General features: G+C 34.4%; 2 protein-coding genes and 2 pseudogenes across 2 annotated transcripts; all 4 read right to left on the bottom strand.

Annotated features, from left to right (window-relative positions):
* Positions 1-254: 254 nt before the first annotated feature.
* Positions 255-4566, bottom strand: LOC122317147 (ribonuclease P protein subunit p25-like protein). The gene is made up of 9 exons (XM_043134083.1): positions 4364-4566; positions 3993-4115; positions 3302-3385; positions 3124-3212; positions 2922-2996; positions 2196-2257; positions 2058-2117; positions 1483-1668; positions 255-649 (listed from the first exon to the last, which is right to left on the bottom strand). Exons 2-9 carry the CDS (start codon positions 4113-4115, stop codon positions 573-575), a joined length of 756 nt encoding a protein of 251 aa, XP_042990017.1. The 5' UTR covers positions 4364-4566; the 3' UTR covers positions 255-572.
* A 1134-nt stretch (positions 4567-5700) lies between these two features.
* Positions 5701-5840, bottom strand: LOC122317672 (annotated as a pseudogene).
* Positions 5841-5864: 24 nt separating this feature from the next.
* On the bottom strand, positions 5865-8963 carry LOC122317261. Its single transcript, XM_043134247.1, has 4 exons — positions 8519-8963; positions 7305-7407; positions 6354-6515; positions 5865-6169 (listed from the first exon to the last, which is right to left on the bottom strand). The coding sequence occupies exons 1-4, from the start codon at positions 8794-8796 to the stop codon at positions 6032-6034; spliced, it is 681 nt and encodes a 226-aa protein (XP_042990181.1). The 5' UTR covers positions 8797-8963; the 3' UTR covers positions 5865-6031.
* Positions 8964-12278: 3315 nt separating this feature from the next.
* On the bottom strand, positions 12279-14894 carry LOC122317332 (annotated as a pseudogene).
* Positions 14895-24321: the final 9427 nt, after the last annotated feature.

The raw sequence follows: 24321 nt of genomic DNA, 5'->3' as shown, positions 1-24321 counted from the left end.
CTCCCCTCATCTTATCATTACAACTTCCATAAATTCATTCACAAAATATAATAAACAATTCAATTTTTTAATTTCCAAAATAATAATAATATTAAAATATAATATTCTAACAATATTTTATTCAACTTTCAACTTTGATCTCAACATACTATCCAAATGACACCGTCAATCTTTAGGGGTGAAATTCATGATAGATATATTATATAAGTATCATATATATGTAAGTAGGTGCGAGATGAATAATACTCCGTATGTTGTCCTGAAAAAAAATTGAAAGCACTACATTGACAGCAAAAACTCTCCAAACGAAATAAAAGAATGCGCTGCTCAGTCAAAATGAAAAATTACAACTGTCCAAGATTTCACCTAAGTCTACGACAAAAAGGGTTAGACTCATATGGCAGATATTCCAAACTAGAAGTATACAACACCAACATGTGAATACGTCCTACAATAAATACTAGCACCGAACCAAAAAAGAAACTAACAAGAGATAACAAAACATAGATTGGAGAAAAACTCCCACCACTGAAGTCATTTGCATTGTGCTCGTGATAGCTCACTCAAATGTATCATGCAGCTGCCTGGATCGGCACATTGGATCTAAAGCCACGGCCTCTTCCACGATAACCCCTCCCACGGCCACGTCCTACAACAGAACAATTCCATCACATTTAAACAAAGTTAAAATAATATATGGAATAAGAAGGGCAAATCGCTTGAGAACAAAGTTTGTCGAAAGTAGTCCAAACTCTCATGATTTATCGATGATAATCCCATCCATCAGACAAAGTCAAACTGACACAACTAACTCTCATAAAAGGTTCGCTCAAATAGCCTCTGGCTGGATAAATCATGATTGCAACAAAATTGAGGCAGCTCTAATGTCAAGCAAAGGATTACAAGGAAATTCAATAGTTCTTCATGCAATCATGGGTTTTAACACCCCATCCATACAGATTGGAAGCATGGCAAACAATGTTGTACTCGAGTTTTGACTAGTGGCTAAAAAACCAAAAAAAAAAAAAAGGAAGGGAAACTTTTAGAAGATTCCATTATAGTGTAGGAAAGGGAATCTTTTAGACGAGTGGATGACTAACAATATAGTCTCTTTCATCCTCCTAGCCTTCAGAAACTCTATGTATCAGTTACAACCTCAAGGTATGAAGTTTTCATCATTACACACTAGAAATCTACCTCTTAAACCATCCATTACTTATCAAGTTGCAGCACTTAGCCAATTCGAAACACATTTTTGAGATGCTTATGGGTTCTAAATATTTCAAAGGGAATAATTGAAGGGTAATCGATAGGGTTCAGGTCCGTTGGTTGTCCAAATAACTTGTCATTATAACAAGAAAAGAAATTGATCAAACCCACTTATTTTTAAAGAGGAAAGTGCGAGAACACCCATGGTCAACCTACAGGCACAAATTCAACTTAAACCAACAGCATTGAACAAAAAAGAAAAAGAAAAAGTACCACGGCCTTGAACAGGTGCTTCTCGATGGTATCCTCCATCTTGTTGTGTATCAACCTGAGGTCCACCATACCACCCCCTTCCACGGCCACGAAAACTACGCCCTCTTCCACGACCACTACCCCTAGCATTACCCCGACCCCTGTCCCTTCCTCCGTCCTCATAATCAGCCGACACAAAACCATTCCCTGAAATAAAATGTAACATCAGGGGCTGAAAAAAAAAAGATTACTGTGCAGCTAATGGTCCTTAAGATTTCAGAAAAGTGGCTCAAGAAACAATAGCACATCAACAAGTAGAATACAGAATTACGTGTGGGTTATATATAATTTGAATGCATGGATAACACATTCTAGAGCCACTAGTTTTTGGAAGGAAAAAAGAAAATCCTGTCCGCTGCTATCTATTTGCAACAATTCTCTCTTTCATTATTTCAGTTTTCTTTGATAAATCATTTCAAACAATCATCTCAAAACTGGCACACACAAAATCAGTCTATAACTAAATTTCCAAGTAAACCCACAAAGTAATGAACTACAAAGTGGAAGCATGGAAAGAGATCCCATATGAGATGTACCTCTAGCCTTTGCCCTTCCTCTGCCACCGCGGCCCCAACCACGACCATTTGGTGAGCCCTCTGGAAAATACAAAACAATTAAACAAATTCGGGTACAATAATTTCAGACAGGTGAGGAAAATCATGATGTGGGACTACCTCCTTCATAATCAAACTCTGTGGATGCCTTCACCTGTTCCACAGGTAAAGGAGGCTGGTACCTGAGAACACCATAAATTCATAAGTTTTAAGCGATGTTAAATATCAGCAACTAATTAGAACTTGAGAGAGAGAGAGAGAGAGAGAGAGAGAGAGAGAGAGAGAGAGAGAGAGAGAGAGAGTCCTACTAAAAACTGTTCCAGTTAAAGCTCATCATTTAATATAGTTTCTTTCACTTTCAGCCCATTAATCCCAATAATGCAAGTGAAAGAAGTCTGACTTCCTTCAAAATTTAGTACCCACTCACATTCTAACTCATGAGTTGAAAGTGCCTAATGCTACACCAACCAAACCATAGTACAAATTACAAAACTTGCAAAGCAACTAACACTTCCAGTCCTACCAATGCAATCCATGTGTAACCATGACACAACAGTTCGAAAACTTCAGCAACCAGGTACTAAGAGAAAATATGAGTCTCCTAGATGAAAAGCAACATGAAAAAAATGGTGACAAAAATCAATCACGACATATCACCAACACTGCAAATTTATCTCACAAAACACTTCAAGCATTTAATAAAACTCTAAAATAGCTTTAACAATTAGAATTTTGGAATGCTTTCAGTTTCTATCTTGCAAGCATATACACAAAATTCCAACAATATAGCAGCAAAAAAAGGCAACCCCTGCCAATTTGCATTCAACAATAAAATTAAAAACTCACCCAACAGAGGATGTATTCAGTTCCTTCTTTGAAAGGGTTATTATTATCATTGACACGTGCCTTGTGGTTTCCAATCTGTGAAAGATTAGAGAATAAGTCATGTACCATTTATAATCATACATAACCCATGAATAGGAATGTCTGTTTCTCATGAAACTTGTGACTGCAACATTTCTTGAGATAAAGCTCAAACTGCTCTTACGGAAGGAGGCCTTCCTCTAGGGGCTCCCATGTATCAGTTATGTCGGTGGATCCAATTGAAGTATTCTGATGAAGGCCAACAATTCTCCTCTGCATGAAAATAAAAGATCCAATTGAAGCATATTTCAACCCAATAGGAAAAACCAAATTGTCTGCTGTATGCAAAAAGTAAATAGAACCTTTATTAACTCCACAATCGTCACGGTCTTGTTAATGGCTCTTCCCATTGCCTTGAAGACAATTTCGCTCGAACCCTTTTCCTCCTACAGAATATATAAATGGACAGAGCAAAGGGGATAAGGTATCAACATACACAATATTCAGGGAAGAAGGGGACACTACATATAACAAAGTAAGCCCTAACAAGGCAAACCTACCAAACACTTTAAATGCTAGCACAACCATTCGAAAACAACAATTGTGTTCACACCACTATAAATCGAACTGAACCACTACAACTCACAAAACTTGAAAACCAATCCATCAGAACATTGCAGACTATCAACCACCCGTCACAGCATTAACAGATTTATGATTCATTGCATTTCCAGCATACAAGATTTGAGCCTAAGATTTTAGGCAATGTTCCAGCCATTAGCGCACTTTCTCCAAGCCTCTAAACATTGTTTTCATCTCTGTCAGAGAAATTCACAATCCATTTCTCAAATTTTTCCTACCATGAACACAGAAAAATCACTGAACCCAAACAACAAGCATTGCCCAAATTCGACAAAGTCAAATAAGTAGCAAGTTCAAACAATAACAAGTTGACAACTATAAAGGCCCGGGAAAAATCACAATCTATACAATTCTCATAAAATTAATCCACAATATAAACATCAAAGAGAAATAGGAGAGAGAGAGAGATACTTGAAGCAGGCTCATGGCATAGGTGATATAGTTGCGCATCCTTCCCTGACTTGTAATACGAATCTCATTCGCATCAATCGGCGTCTCTGCTCTCGGTTTCTCCACTCTCTGGTACCGATCCATCTTCTCCGCAAAAACGATTTTGAAATCCAAAAAACAAAACCAGTAACAGAAACCCCAAAAGCACATCAGAACCAAGCACGAAAACAAAGAGAACTATCATTATTGAAAAAAAAAAAAAAAATGAAGGCACGAAACTAAAGAATGACTATCACAGAAAGGAAAGAAATATCAGAGAAAAGAACGAAAATCAGCTAGGGTTTCCAAGTGAAGAAATCTAAGGTTTGGTCTCGATCTACAGGGCCATTTACCGTGGTTCGTTAGGATAAAGTTTGCTCCACCACCAACAAAGAGCCCTCTTCTACGGCTTCGTTATTCTTTTACGCCCTAATTTGCATACAGGACATTCTGCCCTTTATATACCGTAACCTCAAAATTGCCCTAACCAAATCTTTCTCCAGGTTTTTATTTTCCCACCCTTTACGGTCGGGCGTGAAACCTTGTTTTTTTCTCTCCGACGTTCTTTTCTTGTTTTATTTTATGGATGGATAGTGCATATTAACTGTGGATTTGCACAACAGTATAATTAGATTTTTTTTTAAATATATTTCATTATTAAAAAAATTAAAAATATGGACATATTTGAAAATTATATTAATATTTTTTTATAATTTATAATAAAAATAATTTTATAATAAATTATATCCTATTAAATTATGTTAATTTCTATAAATTTTATAAATTTATTATTATAAAATTTATTTATAGTTAAAAAAAATTCTATTTACAGTCTTTAAATGTAAATTACATGAACATATTTTTTATTAAATAAAAAAAATTATTTTAAAAGATATTTTTTATAATTTTAAAAAATTTTAAAAATAAAATTATCTAAATCTAAAAAATAGAAGCTGTACGGAAGCTTGCTCATTGGATAAAAGTATTTATTTATTTGTAATCTGTTTATTTTTTTTAATAGGAAATGCTTGAGCTATCGAGAGAAAAAGACGCTCCAGGTGTCAACAAACGTGATCACCGAGTTTTACACCCGTTAACAGGCCATTAACACCCGTCAATTACCCTATGTCAATGCATAAATCCCATTAAATTAAATCGTAATTTTTGTTAGGAAAAAAAAAACAAAAAAACAAAAAACAAAGTGGACTGTGGAGCACCAGATTCTTTATGCGGACACGTGATTATGACCGCACGTTTAGACTGGAACAATGCAGAGTTTCGTGCCACTAACCTCACTCCTAATTGCATTTTGGACTCCAAAGGTGATAAGTATTTTATGAGAAAAAAAAAAAAAGTAATGGTATATAATTATGAAATATGTAAATTGCACGGATTCTATTTAAAAAAAGTAAATTTTATTAAAAAAATCCATATAAATATTAAACTTTTTATTTTTTTTAAATGAATACAAAATTTGTATATTTTAAAATTACAAATATCATTTCTCATTAGATGATATGAGATATTTTCAATAATAATGAAAAAAATATTAATTTTGTTTAGAGAGTTAAAAAAAATTAAATTATTTATTATATTTTGTATAGAGATTTAAAAAAATAATAATGATAAGTTAAGATGAGATGAAATAATTTAGATTTTGTTAAACAAATGGCCGACTTCACATTTTGTCAGGGCTTTACCTTGAAGGAAATTCTAGACAGCCAAGGCTGAACGCAGGCCGACGAGGTGGTTTAGAAATATTTTTCAACCAGTAATAGACGTGTCTCGGTAGAACCTCACTAGCTGCGTCGTTGCCCCAAGCACAAAGATGGGGGATACCGTACACAAATTTCATAATCAAACTGCATTTCACATTCTTTATTTTATGGGAAAGCCTTTGTTGCAGGATTAAATTACACCCCAAGGCAGCTACTGGTATAGTGCTACAGAGCTCAGCACTACAGCTTACTGGCAAGGTGAAATCAAATAGTTCATAGGAAGAAATGTAGGTTGTCCTTGCTCTAGAGGCCTTGTGCACGAATTAATGGATCGATGATGTTTTTCCATTGTCTGAAGCCTATAGCGGAGCCAGCATCAGCCAACAAAAATCCATTTACGTAGAAAAAAGGTGTCCCATATACACCTCTGGAGGCACCATACTGCGTGACAAAAGATATTCCCCCATAAATGGTTATTAAAAAAATAAGTCAAAACGGATCAAAGGAGAAAGAATAGGCGGCATGTTTGTTGCTTAGAAGGTGATTTTCCGGTCAGATAAGATGTCGGGATACCACAGCATATGAGATGTTGAAACATATTTAAACATGAAACCGATAGTCTCACCTTGAAGGAAACCCTTGTTTTGAGATCAGTTTTTGTGTCATTGAAGCCGGATTTAACAGCACTATAATAGGAGTTCCCAACTACGTCTGTTGTAAACTTCACAATTTCACTAACGACATGAGCCCTGGACAAGTTCCGGGTTTGGGCGTTGTAAAATTTCCCCTGTTTCATAATATGCAAGAGGTTTAGTGCACATAAAGTTCAATGACTAACCAAAAAGAGAGTATATGGCTACTTATCAACAGCAGACAAATTGTTGTTCATAAAAATAGCAAGAGACCAACCAAATCGCAGTATGTAGGATCCAGAGTTTTAAAAGAAAATTGACCAGGAAAAAGGATGACTTTGACACATTTCTCTAATGGGTAACAGCAACTCAATTTCAAAAATAGATGAGTGAGGACAGCAATATGTCCAGGGCTCGTCCATGCAATAGGTATCTCGTCATCAATAAAACAATCAGGGCCATCACAAAGATCTTACACAACAGAATGAAAAGTTAAAGAAACAAAAAGGAACATGGATTCATAGAACTTAATTGCCCCAGATGCTTCAGAGAAAATTAACTGCTGACAGAGTTACAAGGTGGAGAGATCAAAGATTCAACGGAAGAGGGAAGGAAAAAGAGAAAGGGAGAGAGAGACCACATCATCAACCAAGAAGGTATGAAGTGATGAGAAACAGCAATAATAACACATACGCCAGCAGTTTCCCAAAAATTGCTAGAATTAAAGTCATGGAAGTCTGTGCTAAAACTAGCAACCAGATAACTTCAACACTCAATATGGATCAATTCAAAGTGAGATTTCAATGCGAAACTGAAAAACAAATCACGCAACTAGGGATGGCGTGGGTACAGGTCAATGTCTATATGTTATACCATATTAGACTAAATTCAAAGGAATTTTCATGCAAGAAAAGACTATGCCATAAATACTGGAAAACCCTAACCTGATACTTGAAGAAGTGCTCCAGCAAGGGGAAAGTGGCAGAATCATCCAATGAATTTACAATGTGCAAAGCACGAGACGCAACAAAAGCATTATCATGGTAACTGTAGTTTTCAGAGAGAAGATCAAGGATCGCGTCAAGAAGCAAAAAGATCAATCATATTTCTGGAAGGACAACATCTAAGATCATCAATATCAAGGTTAATGACGTTATTAACATCTCTACTCAAGCATCGTTTCCGTTGGCTGCATACACATGGAGCCCATTCATACTTAGGAATTGGGCTCACATATCTCAACGTGATCATATAATCACGACACAGTGACATTTCATTGTGCGACTAATTACAAGTATTGCGAATAGACAGTGGCTTGGCCCTGTGATGTTATGTCCGACATTTTTTGAACCCAATATGGAAATGAGCAAGCACAACGCACATTGATATACATACTGGAACGACTATGAGGCAGTACATAGCGGTACAAAAGAAAAGAACACTGAAAATTGTGATTGCAACATGAAAAAGGTATTTTCGTGTCTTGGTAATGCTCCATGTACCACAGTTAAGTTCTATGTCCATCAACGGCGATGCTCAAGACAAAAAAATTCAAAATATAAAAAAAAAATACAAGTGTTAAGCCAAGGCAAAAAAAGATACGGCACATTTGGATTCAGAGTTGATATCAATTCATCTCATTTAATCATTACAACTTTCTCAAATCTCTACGTAAAATATAATAAACAATTCAACTTTTCAAATTCTAAAATAATAATAATATTAAAAAATAATATCCTAAGAATATTTTATTCAACTTTCATATCAACTCATCATCCAAACCTCACCTTAAACTGACAAATAAGAAAAGTTGTTTCGTTTCTGGGTCATAAGCAAATAAGCTGTAAACCTAACTATGCTCAAGAAGAACCAAAATTCATGGCTGAGTACCAAACAATCTGAACGAATAAACTCCACGCATAGTAAATTATGACTCCAGACATTAAACTTTTCCGCAATTAGGCGAATTGTTGGAATTGAATTAGCTATTGAATATCGAATTGACACCTATTATAGAATAAAACTAATTTAGAAGAAGGATCAACACTACTTCAATCCTCTGTGGCTGTGGAAATTTCAAGATTCAACCACGGATTTCACGGCAACCAAGCGAAGAATCTAAATGAATAATGAGAAAAAAGAAAACAAAATTACTGACGGCAAGGGGAAGAGGTGAACGACGAGCCAAGCGCTAGAGCCGTAGTAGCGAAGGGCTTGTTTGAGAGGAGGCCAGGAGTCCCTACTATCGGGGCAGACCGGGTCGTAGAACGCTTCGATAATGATCGTATCCGAGTCAACTGGGGTATTTTTGTAGACGAAGCCGTCAACCCTTTCAGGTGGCAAGTTCTGGGCAGGAACATGGAGAACAGAGAGTAGAAAGAGCGAGAAGAACAAAGCCGATTGCAATATCAGGGTCTTGTGCTCCGGACTCTCCATTTTTGAGGCCTTTGTTAATTTGAATGGCCAGTCAAGATGGCTGCTCGCTGCTCTCCAATAATTTCGTTTAAACTACTCAAAAGCAATTTATCTTATGATGTTGAATGTGTATGGATGGAAGAAGGGCATCTGAAACTGAAAGGACCATCTGTGATTGATAAGTATGTCTACGGGACAAATTCTGCATTGGATGAATGAATTAAACCGTTAAAGAGTCCGTGTTATTTTTTAACGTTATTCCAATCTGAATTAAACCGTTAAAGCGTCCGTGTTAGTTAACAAAGGAGTTGGACCACTTGGGGCCGGCCTGCAATCATCTTCTTTTATTTAAATGATACTGTAAGAGATTTTAATTTTAAATCTTTTAAATAAATAAAATTAATAAATAGTAAAAAGTTATTTTTTCTTTTATTTATTTTAATTTATATTTTCTCAAGAGTTATGATCTGTCTAAAGGAACAGGATTTATCGATTCGGGGATGCATTGGTGGTTGTCTTCGATCTAAATGATTCATCTTCAATCCCTATTTGTCATTTTTCTAATCAACAATGCCACACACGCCTAAAAACTCCTTTGAGAATATTTACCGAACGTGTAAATTCTTTTTCAACTTCTTAAATATTTATAAAAATCATAAATTTATTAAAAAATACTTCTTGAAGTACTAAATAAAAAAAATTACAATAGTACACTTTTTAGATAAATATTATCGATGGAAATAGCATTCCTCTTTTATAATATAATTGTTGAGCATTTTAAAAACAATATTTGGAACTTTTTTTCTAAAAGAGAAATGCTAATTATCTTTCTTACCACTATTTTTAATACCGTACCGGCCAGTATAGTATAGTCATTGGTTTGGTACAAGTATTGTATATGTTTTGTACCGGCCGAAATACCGGCCTACGTACTGACCTGTATCGGTTGGTATTTCGGCCTTTACTTTTTTTTTATTTTTTCAAACTTTAATCTCATTTTTTGACCTCTAATTCAGACCAGAGTATTTATAATTTATATATATTCATGTATAATTTATTCATATATAGACTATTATTTTGAAATATAATTTATTTATATATCGACTATCTCGAAACGGTACCGGTACCGAAATATTTCGTTCCAATACTTTGACCGGTACGACATCTAATACAGTATTCAAAACATTGTTCCTCACACTATAGATCAATATGTGATTTATTATTTTTATCATTTTATTTAAACATACATACTTACACATCAATATATGTAGGGATGGGCAAAAACTACGCTTACTGCCGACTTTACCCCAAATCCGACAAGGCTCTGACTTTGACGAAGTCGGAGTCTGGAGTCCATGTCAATTTCGAACTTCAACATTTAGACTTAATATATTTAATATTGTAACATAAATAGTAGGTAGTTGAGTGGCCTTATGGTGCAACGCCGTGTTTTGCCAATTAGCTGAACCACATTCAAGCCTCCTGCGTACTTGATGATGTATTTTGCAAACCTTTTTTCAAAACGATGTCGTTTCTGCCTCTCATATATTTATCTCTTAAGGACCAAAACCCTACGTTGTTTCTCTCCTCCTCCTTCATTTTCTCATATAACTGAAAGTCTCTGTCTTTTCTCTCTTGCTGTTGTTTCCCTCTTCCTCATTCGTTTTCTCACAAATTCTCTTTTATCACTTGTCCTCTCACTTGACAACTTTCTTTCGTCTTTATTTTTTCTCTACGCTTGTCTTCCTTTGTTACAATCCAAAATCCTATGATGCAAATATTATCTGTAAATCTGTTTGTTATAAGTTTTGTTGTTTGTTATAAAAAAAAATAGGAAAAATATGTGTTTCTCATAAATGTATGTTTTTTTTGTTGTTTACTGTTTTGTTATAATTTTTGTTGATGTTCTATTGATTTTTTCTGTTATAAACAAATTGAAACATATTTGTTATTTGTTGTTCTATTATACTTTTTTGTGAAATGTTTTTGGTTGGGAGATTCCGATTCCAAGAGTATATTGCAAGAGTGAAAACAGGTTATAAATTTTGAAATGTTTTTTGTTGGGATATTTTTTTTTTTTTTTTACTTTTCTTATTTCATTCAACTTCAATCAGAACTCTGACCCCTAACTCCAACAACTCCGACCAAAGTCGGAGTCAGAGCCCAACTTAATTTTCGACTTTGGTCGAAGTCAAAGGTCGAAGTTGGGCTTTCCAACTTCTTCAAAGTTGGAGCCTAACCCTAAATTTGTATATTTATATAAAATAATAAAAATGATAAATCACATGTTAGTGTGTGATATAAGAGATGATAATTAGAACTTTTCTTTCCAAAAACATGCATGATAGACACAAACTTTAACACTTTTAAAAAAGTCTCAATACAATTATTTAAAGCAACAAAATGCGTTAGGTGGTGGGGATTGCCAAGCAACAACTGAAGTAGCTATGGACTGACGGCTGACGCGTAGAAGAACTGCCCTCGTCCATCCCCCGAGCTTGTGCACGGCCATTGTGGGAAAGGAGGATTCAAAATGCTTTTGATTCTATAGCGTCCGTGTAAGGAATTGTAGAAGTCTCCACTCTTCAAGCTGTCATCACATGTGGAATAGAAGATCAGTCTCCACTCTTCAATCTCCTAATCCTTACGCGAGTGCCATGGCCCATGACTTTGCAATAGAAGATCAGGGAGAGATCTCAGGCCACTTTCATCACATGTGGCCGCTTCGAGGTCGTCATGATTATGATGGAGGAAAATTTTTTATATCTTATTTGGATTTAGAAAGTATTTCAACTCATTTTATCTTATTTAATTTTTATAATTTTTTTAAATTTTCAAATCAAATACAATAAACAATTCAATTTTTTTAAATTCTAAAATAAAATTAATGTTTAAAAAATAATATTATAATAATATTTTATTCAACTTTCAGCTTTCAACTTTCATTTTATCTCAATTCACTATCTAAACCTCCCTTAATGTTTGTGGGTGTTTGACCAAAGCTATATCCTAATTAGAGAAATGTTAAATTTATAAATAAATATTGTAAAAATAAAGTTTACAAATTGTTGTGATTAAATTCGTTACATTAAATCTACTGATATAAAACAGTAAATTGCATCATAAATTTATCTGTAAATCAAACATACATTTACGTGTTACACTTTAAACTTTCTCAAGTGTTGCAGTATTAGAATCCGAACATTAACCTGAAAAACCTTCCCCCCATCCCCGTGTTCCCAGTGCTTTCAACAGATCAAGAGTGGGTCACGCCTGACCGTGTCGAGCCATTGGGAAGATGGCAAGGGGCACTAGTCAGTATACCAACCATAGGCTACTCAGCAGTTTTCTCACAGGTAAGGCAGAAAACTCTATTGGTTTCAGATCCAGATTGCATTATAAAATTGCGTCCAAAATTTCTAATTATTTATTACATAAACCATATGTTTCATTAATTACCAAATGCAGGAATATCCAATATTAATTCACAATCAATTTGCGTAAAATTATTTCAGCTCAATAACTTTAGCCTGGTCATGAGATATATAGTATCCTAACCATTGATCAGTACTAGTTTTTTTTTTTTTTTATACATGGGGGAGGAGTTCGAACCTTGGTTCTCTTAGTGGGAAATCGAGGTGTTGCCAATTGATCCAAAGGATCTTGACATTGATCAGTACTAGTTAATGCCGCAAAGACACAGATAATTCTTCTAAGTAATAAGAAATGCAGATATTCTGTATTACACTGATCCTTGATTCCCATTAAGTAATGGATCAATGAAGCTTCTCCATCCAGTATAATTTGTAGCAGAACCAGCATCAGGCAGAAAAAATCCATTTATAAAGAAAGAAGGCGTTCCATACACCCCCCTTGAAGCAGCATACTGCATAATACAAATGGCAATCAATATATATATATATATATATTTACAGTGACGAAAATCAAAAGCGAAACTAGGTCATCTTACCTTGAAGGAAATTCTTGCCTTATGACCCGATTTATGGTCATCGAAGCCAGAATGTATGGCATTATGATAGGAATTACCAATTACTTGTGCGGTAAATATGGCTAAATGATGTACAACAGAGACCCTCGACATGTTGCGAGTTGGGCTATTATAAAAATTCTCCTGTTCAATGGCATGCAACAAGTTTAGTCCAATTTCAAATAACATCATTAAAGAAATACAAAAAAAAAAAAAAAAAATCACAATTGACTGAACGATATATTATCAGGTACGTACCATCAATTTCAATTTATATTTATAACTCGATAAAATAAAATAAAAAAGTTTGTGATAGCAAGAGGATTTCAATACAGATGTGTTGTGACTTTTTTAACTTTTTTATCAAACAAAAATTTTATGTATAGTGACTTTTACGTATTTTTTTGTATACTTCATTTATGTGATTGATTGAATATTAAAAAAAATTAATACGGTCAATCACATTAATAAAATATATAAAAAATATACAAAAATAACTGTCTATAAGATTACTAATTAGCAATTAACGAGGTGTATTGGCTCTAACCCTTTACCCAGTACTACTACTAGATCATTTATTGTGAATTTTATAATTCTCCGTATCAATTAGAGCACCTTTAGAAATCAGAAGGCTTTAAAATGTTGGTGGGCCATATTTAAGGTATCAGCAAAACCATAACTTATTGAGTATCCAAGGTAAATGAATAATAAGAAAAATATATTTAAAATAACTTATCAAGCATCTGTGCTACATGGATAATATGAAAATATATTTACAAGACGCATGGATTCTTCACGACCAAGGGTAACTGATGAAATCACAAAAGGATCGCTATTTTAAACAAAAACAGGTAAACATGTTTGAATCTGATCTGTTTAATTTGAGATCATGTTAATGTTATTATTTATTCTTAAAGTTTAAATTGATAAAAGAAAATACATTAAATTATTTATATTATATTTTTTGTAAGGTAACTCAATAAATTGTCATTCTATTATATGGGAATTAAAAAATATATATGTGTTTTATCTTGTTGTTCATATGTCATGAAAGTCTTAGAGTACCACCACACATATTTACCTAATCAATGTGTAATTTATCATTTTTGTGTTTCTATTTTAATACTTCAATATGTGTGTTTAAATAGATGGGACAAAAAAAAAAAAATCACGTGGTAGTTGGGTTGTGCTTGTGCCCCTTGACCCGTTTTTAAAGCGGTAACAACACGTTTTCTTAGACATGCAGACGAGAAAGCTGTGCTGTAATATTATTGTATGACGGAGGAACAAATATATTACCTGATGCTTGAAGAATCCCTCCAACAAGTCGAATGTATTATGTAGCAGAAGTATTCAGCCTGTTCACAATGTGTAAAGCACGAGAGGCAACGAACGCATTATCATGGTAACTGCATGTTTCTCCCACAAAATAATCAGCAACAAAAAGAACTGAGTATTAGAGCAACATACAATACACAATCTTTCCTCCGCTAGCTGCAAATTAAAGTAGGTAGGAGTAATTAATCTTTTTTTATACCACTAATTAGCAAAAATACATCACAAAGACTTACGGATTTAGTTTGGATTCAGTTTCTATTGAAATAGAAGTATTAATGGTGCTTTTGGATGTATGGATTCGGAGAGGAGGATTTGAATTTGGGTCTTATTCTTCTATCCAAACACAACCTAAAAATATTTCTGTATCTATTGGTTTAAGAAATGATTATACTAAAGGATAGTTGAGAACAAATAACAAGAGAAAGCTACTGACGGTAAAGGGAAGAGGTGGACGGTGAGCCCAACACGGGGACCGTAGTGTTGGACGGCTTGTTTGAGGGGCGGCCACGAGTCCCGACTAGCGGGGCAGACAGGGTCCAAGAACGCATCGATCACGATGGTATCCTTGTTAACAGGCCGATTCTCGTACACGAACCCATCAAATTTTGCAGGAGGTACGAACTGAGAATGAACAGGATCGAGTACAAAGAGTGAAAAGACGACGAACAAGAAAGCTAATTTCTCATGGCTCAGCAACATGATAATCTTTCGCTTTTCCTTCTAGATTGGGAATAGTTAATCATAAAGTGGCTGAGCAGGCCACATTTATAGCATATCTCCTTATTAAGACTCCTGTATGAAATAATTAAAAACTGTTGCTCCTTGCAAATTAATATCCAATTAAATAACTGTATACAAATAATTAAAGACGTGTAATGGCCAATAATTAAAGACATTGTGTTCAACAAGAAATTCATGCGGATTCAACTCCACAAGATACCTCTTGGAGGCATGACCAGAGATGTAGGCGTGAAGATTGGTAGTATGGTTGGCGAGGTAGAGAGGCAGATGTTGTTGAAGAGGGTAATATTGGACGAGAGCCTTATCTTAGGTGAAAATCACTATTACTATCACCAAACCTCTTATGAGAGGCATCCTTCTAAGCATGCATGGGAGTAAAGTGTGGATATCTTTTCTTTATGAGAGATTACCATCTTTCTATTTCAAGTGTGGCATTATAAAGCATGGGGTGAATGGCTGTTTAATGGACTATATTTCAACTTCTATGCATTGTACTATTAAGTCCAAGTATGCGGCTTGGCTCAGAGCCTCAAGTTTGAGAGATACGACTAAAAACAGTTGGAATGGCTATGGCAGAAAAGAGAAGACAGGTTCACAAACCTCAGACTCGCATGATGAAGATGATGACATGGTAGGGACCAAGGCCAATTATGGAAAGGAAGTAGGCAGTGTAGAAGAGGTGGTAGAATCAGTGGAGAATCCCAAGATCGATAGAAGTTAATCAAGATAGTTTTCATTAAGAGGAAATTACAAGAATCAAGGGTCAAAACTCCAATAATGAAGGTAGAGCTTTAATTAAGGCACCAGAACAAGGAAGACTTTTTATCCCGGAAGAAATCAAAATCTGGTGATTTTAACATGGTAAATACTGATCTTGTCTTTGAGAGGTTGGGGTAGACCAAAGCATCAATTCCAGTCTTTATATGGTAACCTCTAAGCTTGATATTAATGTGATCTTAGTAGCCAATCCTCTTACTTATCAGGAGGCTGGCCAAGAAGCTAACCAGGGTAATATCAATCAACAGAACACTAGTGAGGTGATTATGGTTAAGGAGAATGATCAAAACATGACCAGTTCAAATAAGGTTATACAGTGGTAAAGGAGGGCACGTGACAAACAAGCTAAGGAGTTGGATGCTTGTACAAACTTGGACATAGGACAAGTTTCCAAGGTGAGTCTAAAACCTAGAAGCAAAAGGGTGCGAAAAGGGGGCAGGGGAAAAGGAATATTCATGTCTCGAAGAGAAGCAAATGGCTATTGGATGAGGATGAACAGTTTACCAATTAATTGGCAGAGACTGGCTTTCAACCTTGCCAACATCAATGAGTCTTTTAAGTTGAAACTGCCGAAAGCTTGAGAACCCTCAGACAATCAGATTGCTTAGTCTTTTGACTAAGAAAAAGTGCCCCAATATGATGTTCCTAGTGAAAACCACATGTTCTACGACACATTTGGAAGAAGTGAGGAGGATACTATCATACTAAGGTTTGATAGTTTTCTTGATGTTGACAGTATGGGCTGCAGTGGTGGACTTGCTCTAATGTGGAAATCTGGAATGTCAATATCTGTAACTATACCAGATGGAATATAAGTGCTACAGTTCAAGAGGTTAAAAATGGCCCCTCATGGATGTTCATGGGTTCTATGGTCATATAGACACTTCTAAGAGGGAAGACTGTTGGAAGCTCTTGAAACATCCCAGACCACCATCACTTATGCCTTGTATTTGCACTGGGATTTCAATGAGATAACTTGCCAGAGTGAGAAGTTTGGTGCAGCATACAAACCTTATAAACAGATGGAGTCTTTTAGACAAGAAATTGAAGTTTGCTCTCACTATGATATACATACCTCAAGCCATAAATTTACATGGTCTAACAAGAAACATGGTAGGGACTTTAGTAAAGAGAGAATTGATAGGGCCATGGCAAACCAAGAACGAAAAAAAATGTTCCTAGATGCAATTTGTAATGTGTTGCTTGAATTCAAATATGATAATTCTCCTCACCATATAAGTATGCTCAGGAGTTCTATAAGAAGAAGGAGAACACGTGTTATTTTCAAATATGAAACAGCTTGGACATTGGGGAAGGAATGCTCTAAGACAGTAGAAACAGCTTATTGTAAAGGGATAGTAGGAAATGATGGGGCTTCTATGATAAGAAACAAAATAGCTAACTGTCAAGTTAGCTCTTTTGAAGTGAAATTCTAGAAGAAACGAATAAGAATCACGAGTAAACAAAAGGAGCTCACATTGAGAAAGTTCAAAAGCTACAACTTGAGGTGGAACAATCATTAGCTGAAGAGGAAACAAGATAGAAGCAACGAGCCAAGCAACACTAGCTGCTACAAGTTGACAGAAATACTAAATTTTTCGATATGCAAACTAGCCAAAGGAGGAAAAAAATGACATCAAAAGCATTATGAATCAAGATGGATTCTTGCTAACTGAGCAGGATCAAATTGGTTATGTCTTCACTAATTTCTTCTCTAATCTTTTTACCACTTCTAATCCTACTGCAACTAAGAGATGTCTACAGGGCCTACTCCCCAAGGTCACTAATGAAATGAATCTAAAACTAATGATGTAGTTCACTGAAGAGGAAGATCAAGAGGCAGTTTTTCAAATGAATCCACTGGGCTCCCCAGGCCCTGATGGATTCTGTTGAACTCAAGGTTTCAAGTTTCATGTGATTATAAATCTACACATGGATTTTGATGATAACAAATGAATTCAAAGAATAAAGAAGTCTCAAGCTCAAGTTGTCTACACAATGGAGTCAAGCACATCAAGGAAACAAGCATGAGCAAGAAGAGAACAAGTTCACATTAAAATTATAGAGTAATGTTGTAAATCTCTTCAAAATTCGAAATTAGGATTAATGCTCAAAATTAATATTTTATCATAAAGCATTAAAATACATTTTCCACATGTGCATGAATATTTTTGAAAATTAAATTTGAAAATTTTGAAAGATGATTGATTGTCATCTTTTGCATGTGCATGCCTTGATTAAAGGGTTGAACTTTGAAAATATTAAAGATGATTGATTGTCATCTTTCACATGTGCATGTTTTATTTGAATATTTTCAAAAGTGATTGATGCTTTTTTAGACTTATACAAAAAGTAAAAGATTAGGTTTGAATTTTTTGAAAATGAAAGTGTGCTCATTTTGTCATATGCCAAAAGTAAAAGATTAGGTTTGATTTTTTTTGAAAAAGTGAATGATGTTGTCTTTGACAATTGAGAAAGAAGAACCTTTTATTTGAATTCTTTGAAAAAGTGAATGATGTTGTCTTTGACAATTGAAAAAAGAGAACCTTTTATTTGAATTTTTTAAAAAAGTGAATGATGTTGTCTTTGACATGTGAATCTTTTTAAATTTGAATATGAAGTCTCATATGCCTATAAATAGATCATTTGAGAGCTTCACATTTACAACACCAAGAGCATACAACATTCATTCAAAGCTTTCATTCTCTCTTCTCTAAACATTGAGCCTTAATCCTTGTTCATTTTGAGAGATATAGCTTGCGCTGTATTGTTCTTATTTCACTCGTTGAGGAGTGTTTTCTGATAACCTACCCACTATCAGCTTTTGTATCAGAAAAAGGGTGTGTATAACCCTTGTGTGTGTAGAAAGTATTCTACACGGGGAATAGTTGAATCACCACGTGTAAGGTGATTGCAAGTGTAGAGGGTGTTCTACACGGATCCTTTGTAGCGGTGTTGTTCAAAGGTGTAATAGGTTTCTATCTCCACCTGAAGGAGGTTGAATAGTGAATTTGGGAATCCTCAAGGGGTAGCTTGAGGCGAGGACGTAGGCAGTGGGGCTGAACCTCGTTAACATACTGAGTTTGCTTCTCTCTTACCCTTACTCTTTATATTTATTGTTATTTCATATTTTGTTTATATTTTATATTATATATTTGATTTATAATTGTTATTTTTTTTAATACAACTCAATTCACCCCCCCTCTTGTGTTAGTCATCTGGGCAACAATTGGTATCAGAGCTAAGAGCTCTATTATAAGATTAACTATCTTTTGAGTTAAGATCTTATGGCTAACATTGCAGCTTCATTTGGTGAAGGTCAATCTAGTAGTCGGCCTCCACTCTTTTGTGGAGATAATTACTCATTCTGGAAAGTTAGAATGAGAATATTTCTTCAAGCTCAAGGTAGAGAAATATGGAAATGTATTGTAAATGGACCTTATATTCCAACAAAAGTGGTTGGTGGAGTAAAGGTCAAAAAGGAAGAAGAAGAGTTTGATCGTGAAGACGATAGACTTTATACTTTAAATTTAACTGCTATGAATTTATTATATAATGCTCTTAATGGAAATGAGTTTAATAGAATAATGAATTGCGCTACGGCAAAGGAAATTTGGGATAACTTGGAAGTAACTTATGAAGGAACTTCGCAAGTCAAGGAATCAAAAATTTATATTCTTACTCATGAATATAAAATGTTTAAGATGAATGATGATGAATCTATTTCTAGTATGCACACTCGTTTTACTAACATCATAAACAGCTTGACAGCTCTTGGCAAAGTTTATTCCAAGGTGGAGATAGTAAGAAAAATTCTCAATTCTTTACCAAAACGTTGGGAATCAAAAGTTACAGCGATTCTTGAAGCTAGAGACCTCAAGAAGCTCGAAGTCAATGAACTCATCGGGTCACTTATCACCCATGAGTACACATTGAAAAGAGGAGAAGAAGAAGGAAAGCCAAAGAAGAGCTTAGCACTTAAAGCTGTTCCTCATGAAAGTGAAAGTGATGAAGATGAGGAAAATGACGATAAAGATGAAGAAGTTGCGATGATAACAAGAAGAATTCAGAGGTTCTTGAAGAAAAATAGAACTCCTCCGAGGAAATCTTTCAAAAAGTTTTCCAAGAAAGATTCAGGTAAAAACGACACTTTAATTTGTTATAAATGCAATAAACCTGGTCATATCAAGCCAGATTGTCCTCTGCTAAAGAAAGATCGAAACAAGGGCAAGAAAGCAATGAAAGCTACATGGGATGATGATTCAAGTAGCTCAGATAGTGAAGCAAGCAATGAAGAATCAGCAAATCTTTGTCTTATGGCTAAAGATGACATTGAGGTAACAAATCTTGATAATATTGAAAATCCTTCATATGAAGAATTGCAAAATGTTTTAGAAGAGATTTATGAGGAATTTGAAAAATTGGGTATCAAGTATACTGCTTTGAAAAAGAAAAATTCTTCTTTAACAAACGAAATTGAAATTTTAAGAAAAGAAAGTATCATTTTGAAAGATGAAAATCTTGAATTGAATAAGAAGAAAACCGATTTAGAAAATATTATTGAAAACTTTACGAATGGAAAAAGAAATTTTGAAAAACTTCTTGGTAGTCAAAGATGTGTTTTTGACAAGGCAGGTTTGGGATATATGCCAAATCAAAAATACAAACCTTATAAAAATTTCTTTGATAATCATTCTACCTCAAAGACTAATATTCAAAATTCTTTTCATAAAAATAATTTTGTCAAAAAAGGATATTATTATAATCATTCAAGTTTTTCATATATGTCACATGCTATTTGTAATTTTTGTAATAGAAATGGTCATAATTATCATACTTGTCTTATTAGAAGAAATCATACAATGACTATTAGGGCCATATGGGTACCTAAAAATCTTGTTTCTTCTAATACTAATAAATAAAGGACCCAAAGAACTTGGGTACCAAGAAAAATCATTTTAATTGTTTTTATAGGTATGCATAAAGTCATCCACAAGCAAAAATAAGTGGTTTTTAGATAGTGGATGTTCAAGACACATGACGGGAGACAAGACTAAGTTCTTTGATCTTAGATCTAAAGAAGAAGGACACGTGACATTTGGAGACAACTCGAAAGGGAAGATCGTGGGAATAGGTAAAATTGGTAATGAATCTTCTCTCATAATTGAAGATGTTCTACTTGTTGAAGGTTTAAAACATAATCTTTTGAGCATAAGTCAATTATGTGATAAAGGATTTACGGTTACTTTTAAAATGGATAAATGCATTATTTTGAATGATCATGATTGTAATATTTGTTTTATTGCTTTTAGAAACAATAATGTTTATACAATTGATTTTGAAGAAATTACCTCACAAGATGCTATTTGCTTGTCAGCTCAAAATGAAACTAGTTGGTTATGGCATAGAAGATTAGGTCATGCCAACATGGAACTTATTTCCAAACTTTCAAAAAATGATCTTGTGAGAGGTTTACCAAAAACATATTTTCTTAAAGACAAAATTTGTGATGCATGTCAATTTGGTAAACAAACAAAAACTTCTTTTAAAACTAAGAAACATATTTCCACTACTAGACCATTGCAACTGATACACATGGATCTTTTTGGACCAAATAGAGTTGCAAGTCTAGGAGGAAAATATTATGCATTTGTTATTGTTGATGATTTCTCTAGATATACTTGGGTCATCTTTCTTGCTCGTAAAGATGAGGCACATAATGCCTTTACCAAGTTATGCAAGAGAATTCAAAATGAAAAGGGCTATACTATTTCAAGTATCCGAAGTGATAGGGGAAAAGAGTTTGTTAATAAAAATATTGAAACATTTTGTGATGAAAACGGTTTTATTCATAATTTTTCCGCTCCTCGAACTCCTCAACAAAATGGGGTAGTAGAGAGGAAAAATAGATCTCTTCAAGAGATGGCAAAAACAATGCTCAATGAGAACAACTTGCCTAGTTATTTTTGGGCCAAAGCGGTAAGTACTGCATGTTATGTTATAAATAGAGTTATGTTAAGGTCTAAATTAGATAAAACCCCCTATGAGTTTTGGAATGAGAAAAAGCCCAACATTGGTTACTTTCATGTATTTGGATGCAAATGTTTTATTTTGAATGACAGAGATAATTTAGGCAAGTTTGATGCAAAATCTGATGAAGGTATTTTTCTCGGGTATTCTACTAATAGTAAAGCTTATAGAGTATTCAACAAAAAGACTTTAACTGTACAAGAATCTATGCATGTAGTATTTGATGAATCTAATTCTCCACTCTCTAAGAAATCTATTGATGAAGAAACAGAAGGTATAAATAACACAGAAAGTCTCAATCTCAACAAAGAGAAAGCAATAGAGGAAGTTCAACATGGAGCCATCAGGAAAGATCATCAAAATTTAATACAAGATGCAATCAAACAGTGGAAATTTGTGAAAGATCATCCAGTGGAACAAATTTTGGGAGAACCTTCATAAGGTGTAAGTACTCGATCATCTCTTAGAAATATTTGTAATCATACTGCTTTTCTATCTCAAATTGAACCCAAAAATATTGATGACGCACTTCTTGATGAATCTTGGATTCTAGCTATGCAAGAAGAGTTGAATCAATTTGAAAGAAATGATGTTTGAACACTTGTTCCTAGACCCAAAAATTATACTATTATTGGAACAAAATGGGTTTTTAGAAACAAGAAAGATGAGTCTGGAGTCATTACTAGAAATAAGGCTCGACTTGTAGCCCAAGGTTTTAATCAAGAAGAAGGAATCGATTATGATGAGACATATGCACCTGTCGCAAGATTAGAAGCTATTCGAATGCTACTTGCATATGCTTGTTATAAAGATTTCAAACTTTTTCAAATGGATGTTAAAAGTGCTTTCTTAAATGGTTTTATAAATGAAGAGGTATATGTTGAGCAACCTCCAGGTTTTGAAAATCATATTTCCCCAAATCATGTTTTCAAACTCACAAAAGCACTATATGGACTTAAACAAGCTCCTAGAGCTTGGTACGAGAGACTCAGTGGTTTCTTGATTGAAAAAGGTTTTTCAAGAGGAAAAATCGACACAACTCTTTTCATTAAATATGAAAATGATGATATTCTTTTGATTCAGATTTATGTTGATGATATAATATTCGGTGCTACTAATGAAAATATGTGTCAAGTTTTTGCTAAGACTATGCAGGAAGAATTTGAGATGAGCATGATGGGTGAACTTACATTCTTTCTCGGATTGCAAATTAAGCAAGCAAAAAGTGGGACATTCATCAATCAATCAAAATATATTAAGGAATTACTGAAGAAGTTTGGGATGGAAAATGCTAAGGAAATTGGAACACCAATGAGCCCATCAACTAAACGATAAAGATGAATCCGGTAAGTCAGTTGACTCAAAGATATATCGAGGTATAATTGGTAGCTTATTATATTTAACAGCCAGTAGACCAGATATTATGTTTAGTGTGTGCTTATGTGCACGTTTTCAATCATCTCCAAAAAAATCACATTTAATTGCAGTTAAGCGCATTCTTAGATATCTTAGTGGTACAATTAACCTAGGGTTATGGTACCCTAAGCACACATCTTTCGATCTAATCAGCTACACAGATGCAGATTATGCTGGCTGTAAAATAGATCGAAAAAGCACTAGTGGAGCATGCCATTTCTTAGGTCATGCATTAGTTTCCTGGTTTAGTAAAAAACAAAATTCTGTTGCACTATCTACTGCTGAGGCAGAATATGTTGCTGCGGGTAGTTGTTGTGCTCAAGTTCTCTACATGAAGCAACAACTTGAAGATTTTAAACTCATGTATAATCACATTCCAATCAAATGTGATAATACAAGTGCTATAAATCTTTCAAAGAACCCAATACAACATTCTAGAACTAAGCATATTGAAATAAGGTATCATTTTCTTCGAGATCATGTGCAAAAAGGTGATATAATGTTAGAGTTCACAAACACACACGATCAGTTAGCAGATATTTTCACAAAACCTTTACCAGAAGATAGATTATGTATGATCAGAAGAGAAATAGGTATGATGCATGCTATGAATATCTCTTAAAAGATAGACCAGAGTCAATAAAAATAGAGATAGATTTTTTTTTAATACTTTTACATAAATTTGAGATTCTTAGCCTCATGTTTGAGGCGTTCATTCTCTTCATACAATATCATGTCATTCTTATTCATGGGAACCGGCAAGCGGAATGAAGAATCTAATAAAGATTTCAACTGTTTATTCTTCTGCCGAATGATTCCTTCCCTTGTGTGAGACTCTTGAACAATTTGTTGAAGTACAACAATTTGTTCTTTGAGCTTTTCAACTTCGTGATTTTTGGCTTGTAGCCGCTGAGAAAAAGCCACAATAGAGGAAGAGTAGCGAGTCCCAAGACTCACCAAGTCATAAATAGCATCAGAATCTGACTTATTAGTCAGATTATTATTTTCTTGCTGCAACATGGCACCAATGGTAGCTGCAGAAAGAACAGGAGGTTGAGATGCAGAATGCCTCATAGATGGATCTAGAGAAATGTTAGAAGAATGAGCCATTGAGAAAAGAATAGAAGGCTTAAAACGAGAATGCTGAAGGAATGCAGATGAGTTATAGAGATGAGATGAAAACTTGATGCGGATTAGATGAACTTCAGGACTGATTTTATAGAGATAGCATAAAGAATAAGACAAACTATTTTCTC

The sequence above is a fragment of the Carya illinoinensis genome, chromosome 7 (genome assembly GCF_018687715.1).
Source record: "Carya illinoinensis cultivar Pawnee chromosome 7, C.illinoinensisPawnee_v1, whole genome shotgun sequence".
Classification (NCBI taxonomy): domain Eukaryota; kingdom Viridiplantae; phylum Streptophyta; class Magnoliopsida; order Fagales; family Juglandaceae; genus Carya; species Carya illinoinensis.
The sequence above is the reverse complement of the archived record's forward strand: the minus strand, read 5'-3'. Positions and strand labels throughout refer to the sequence as shown.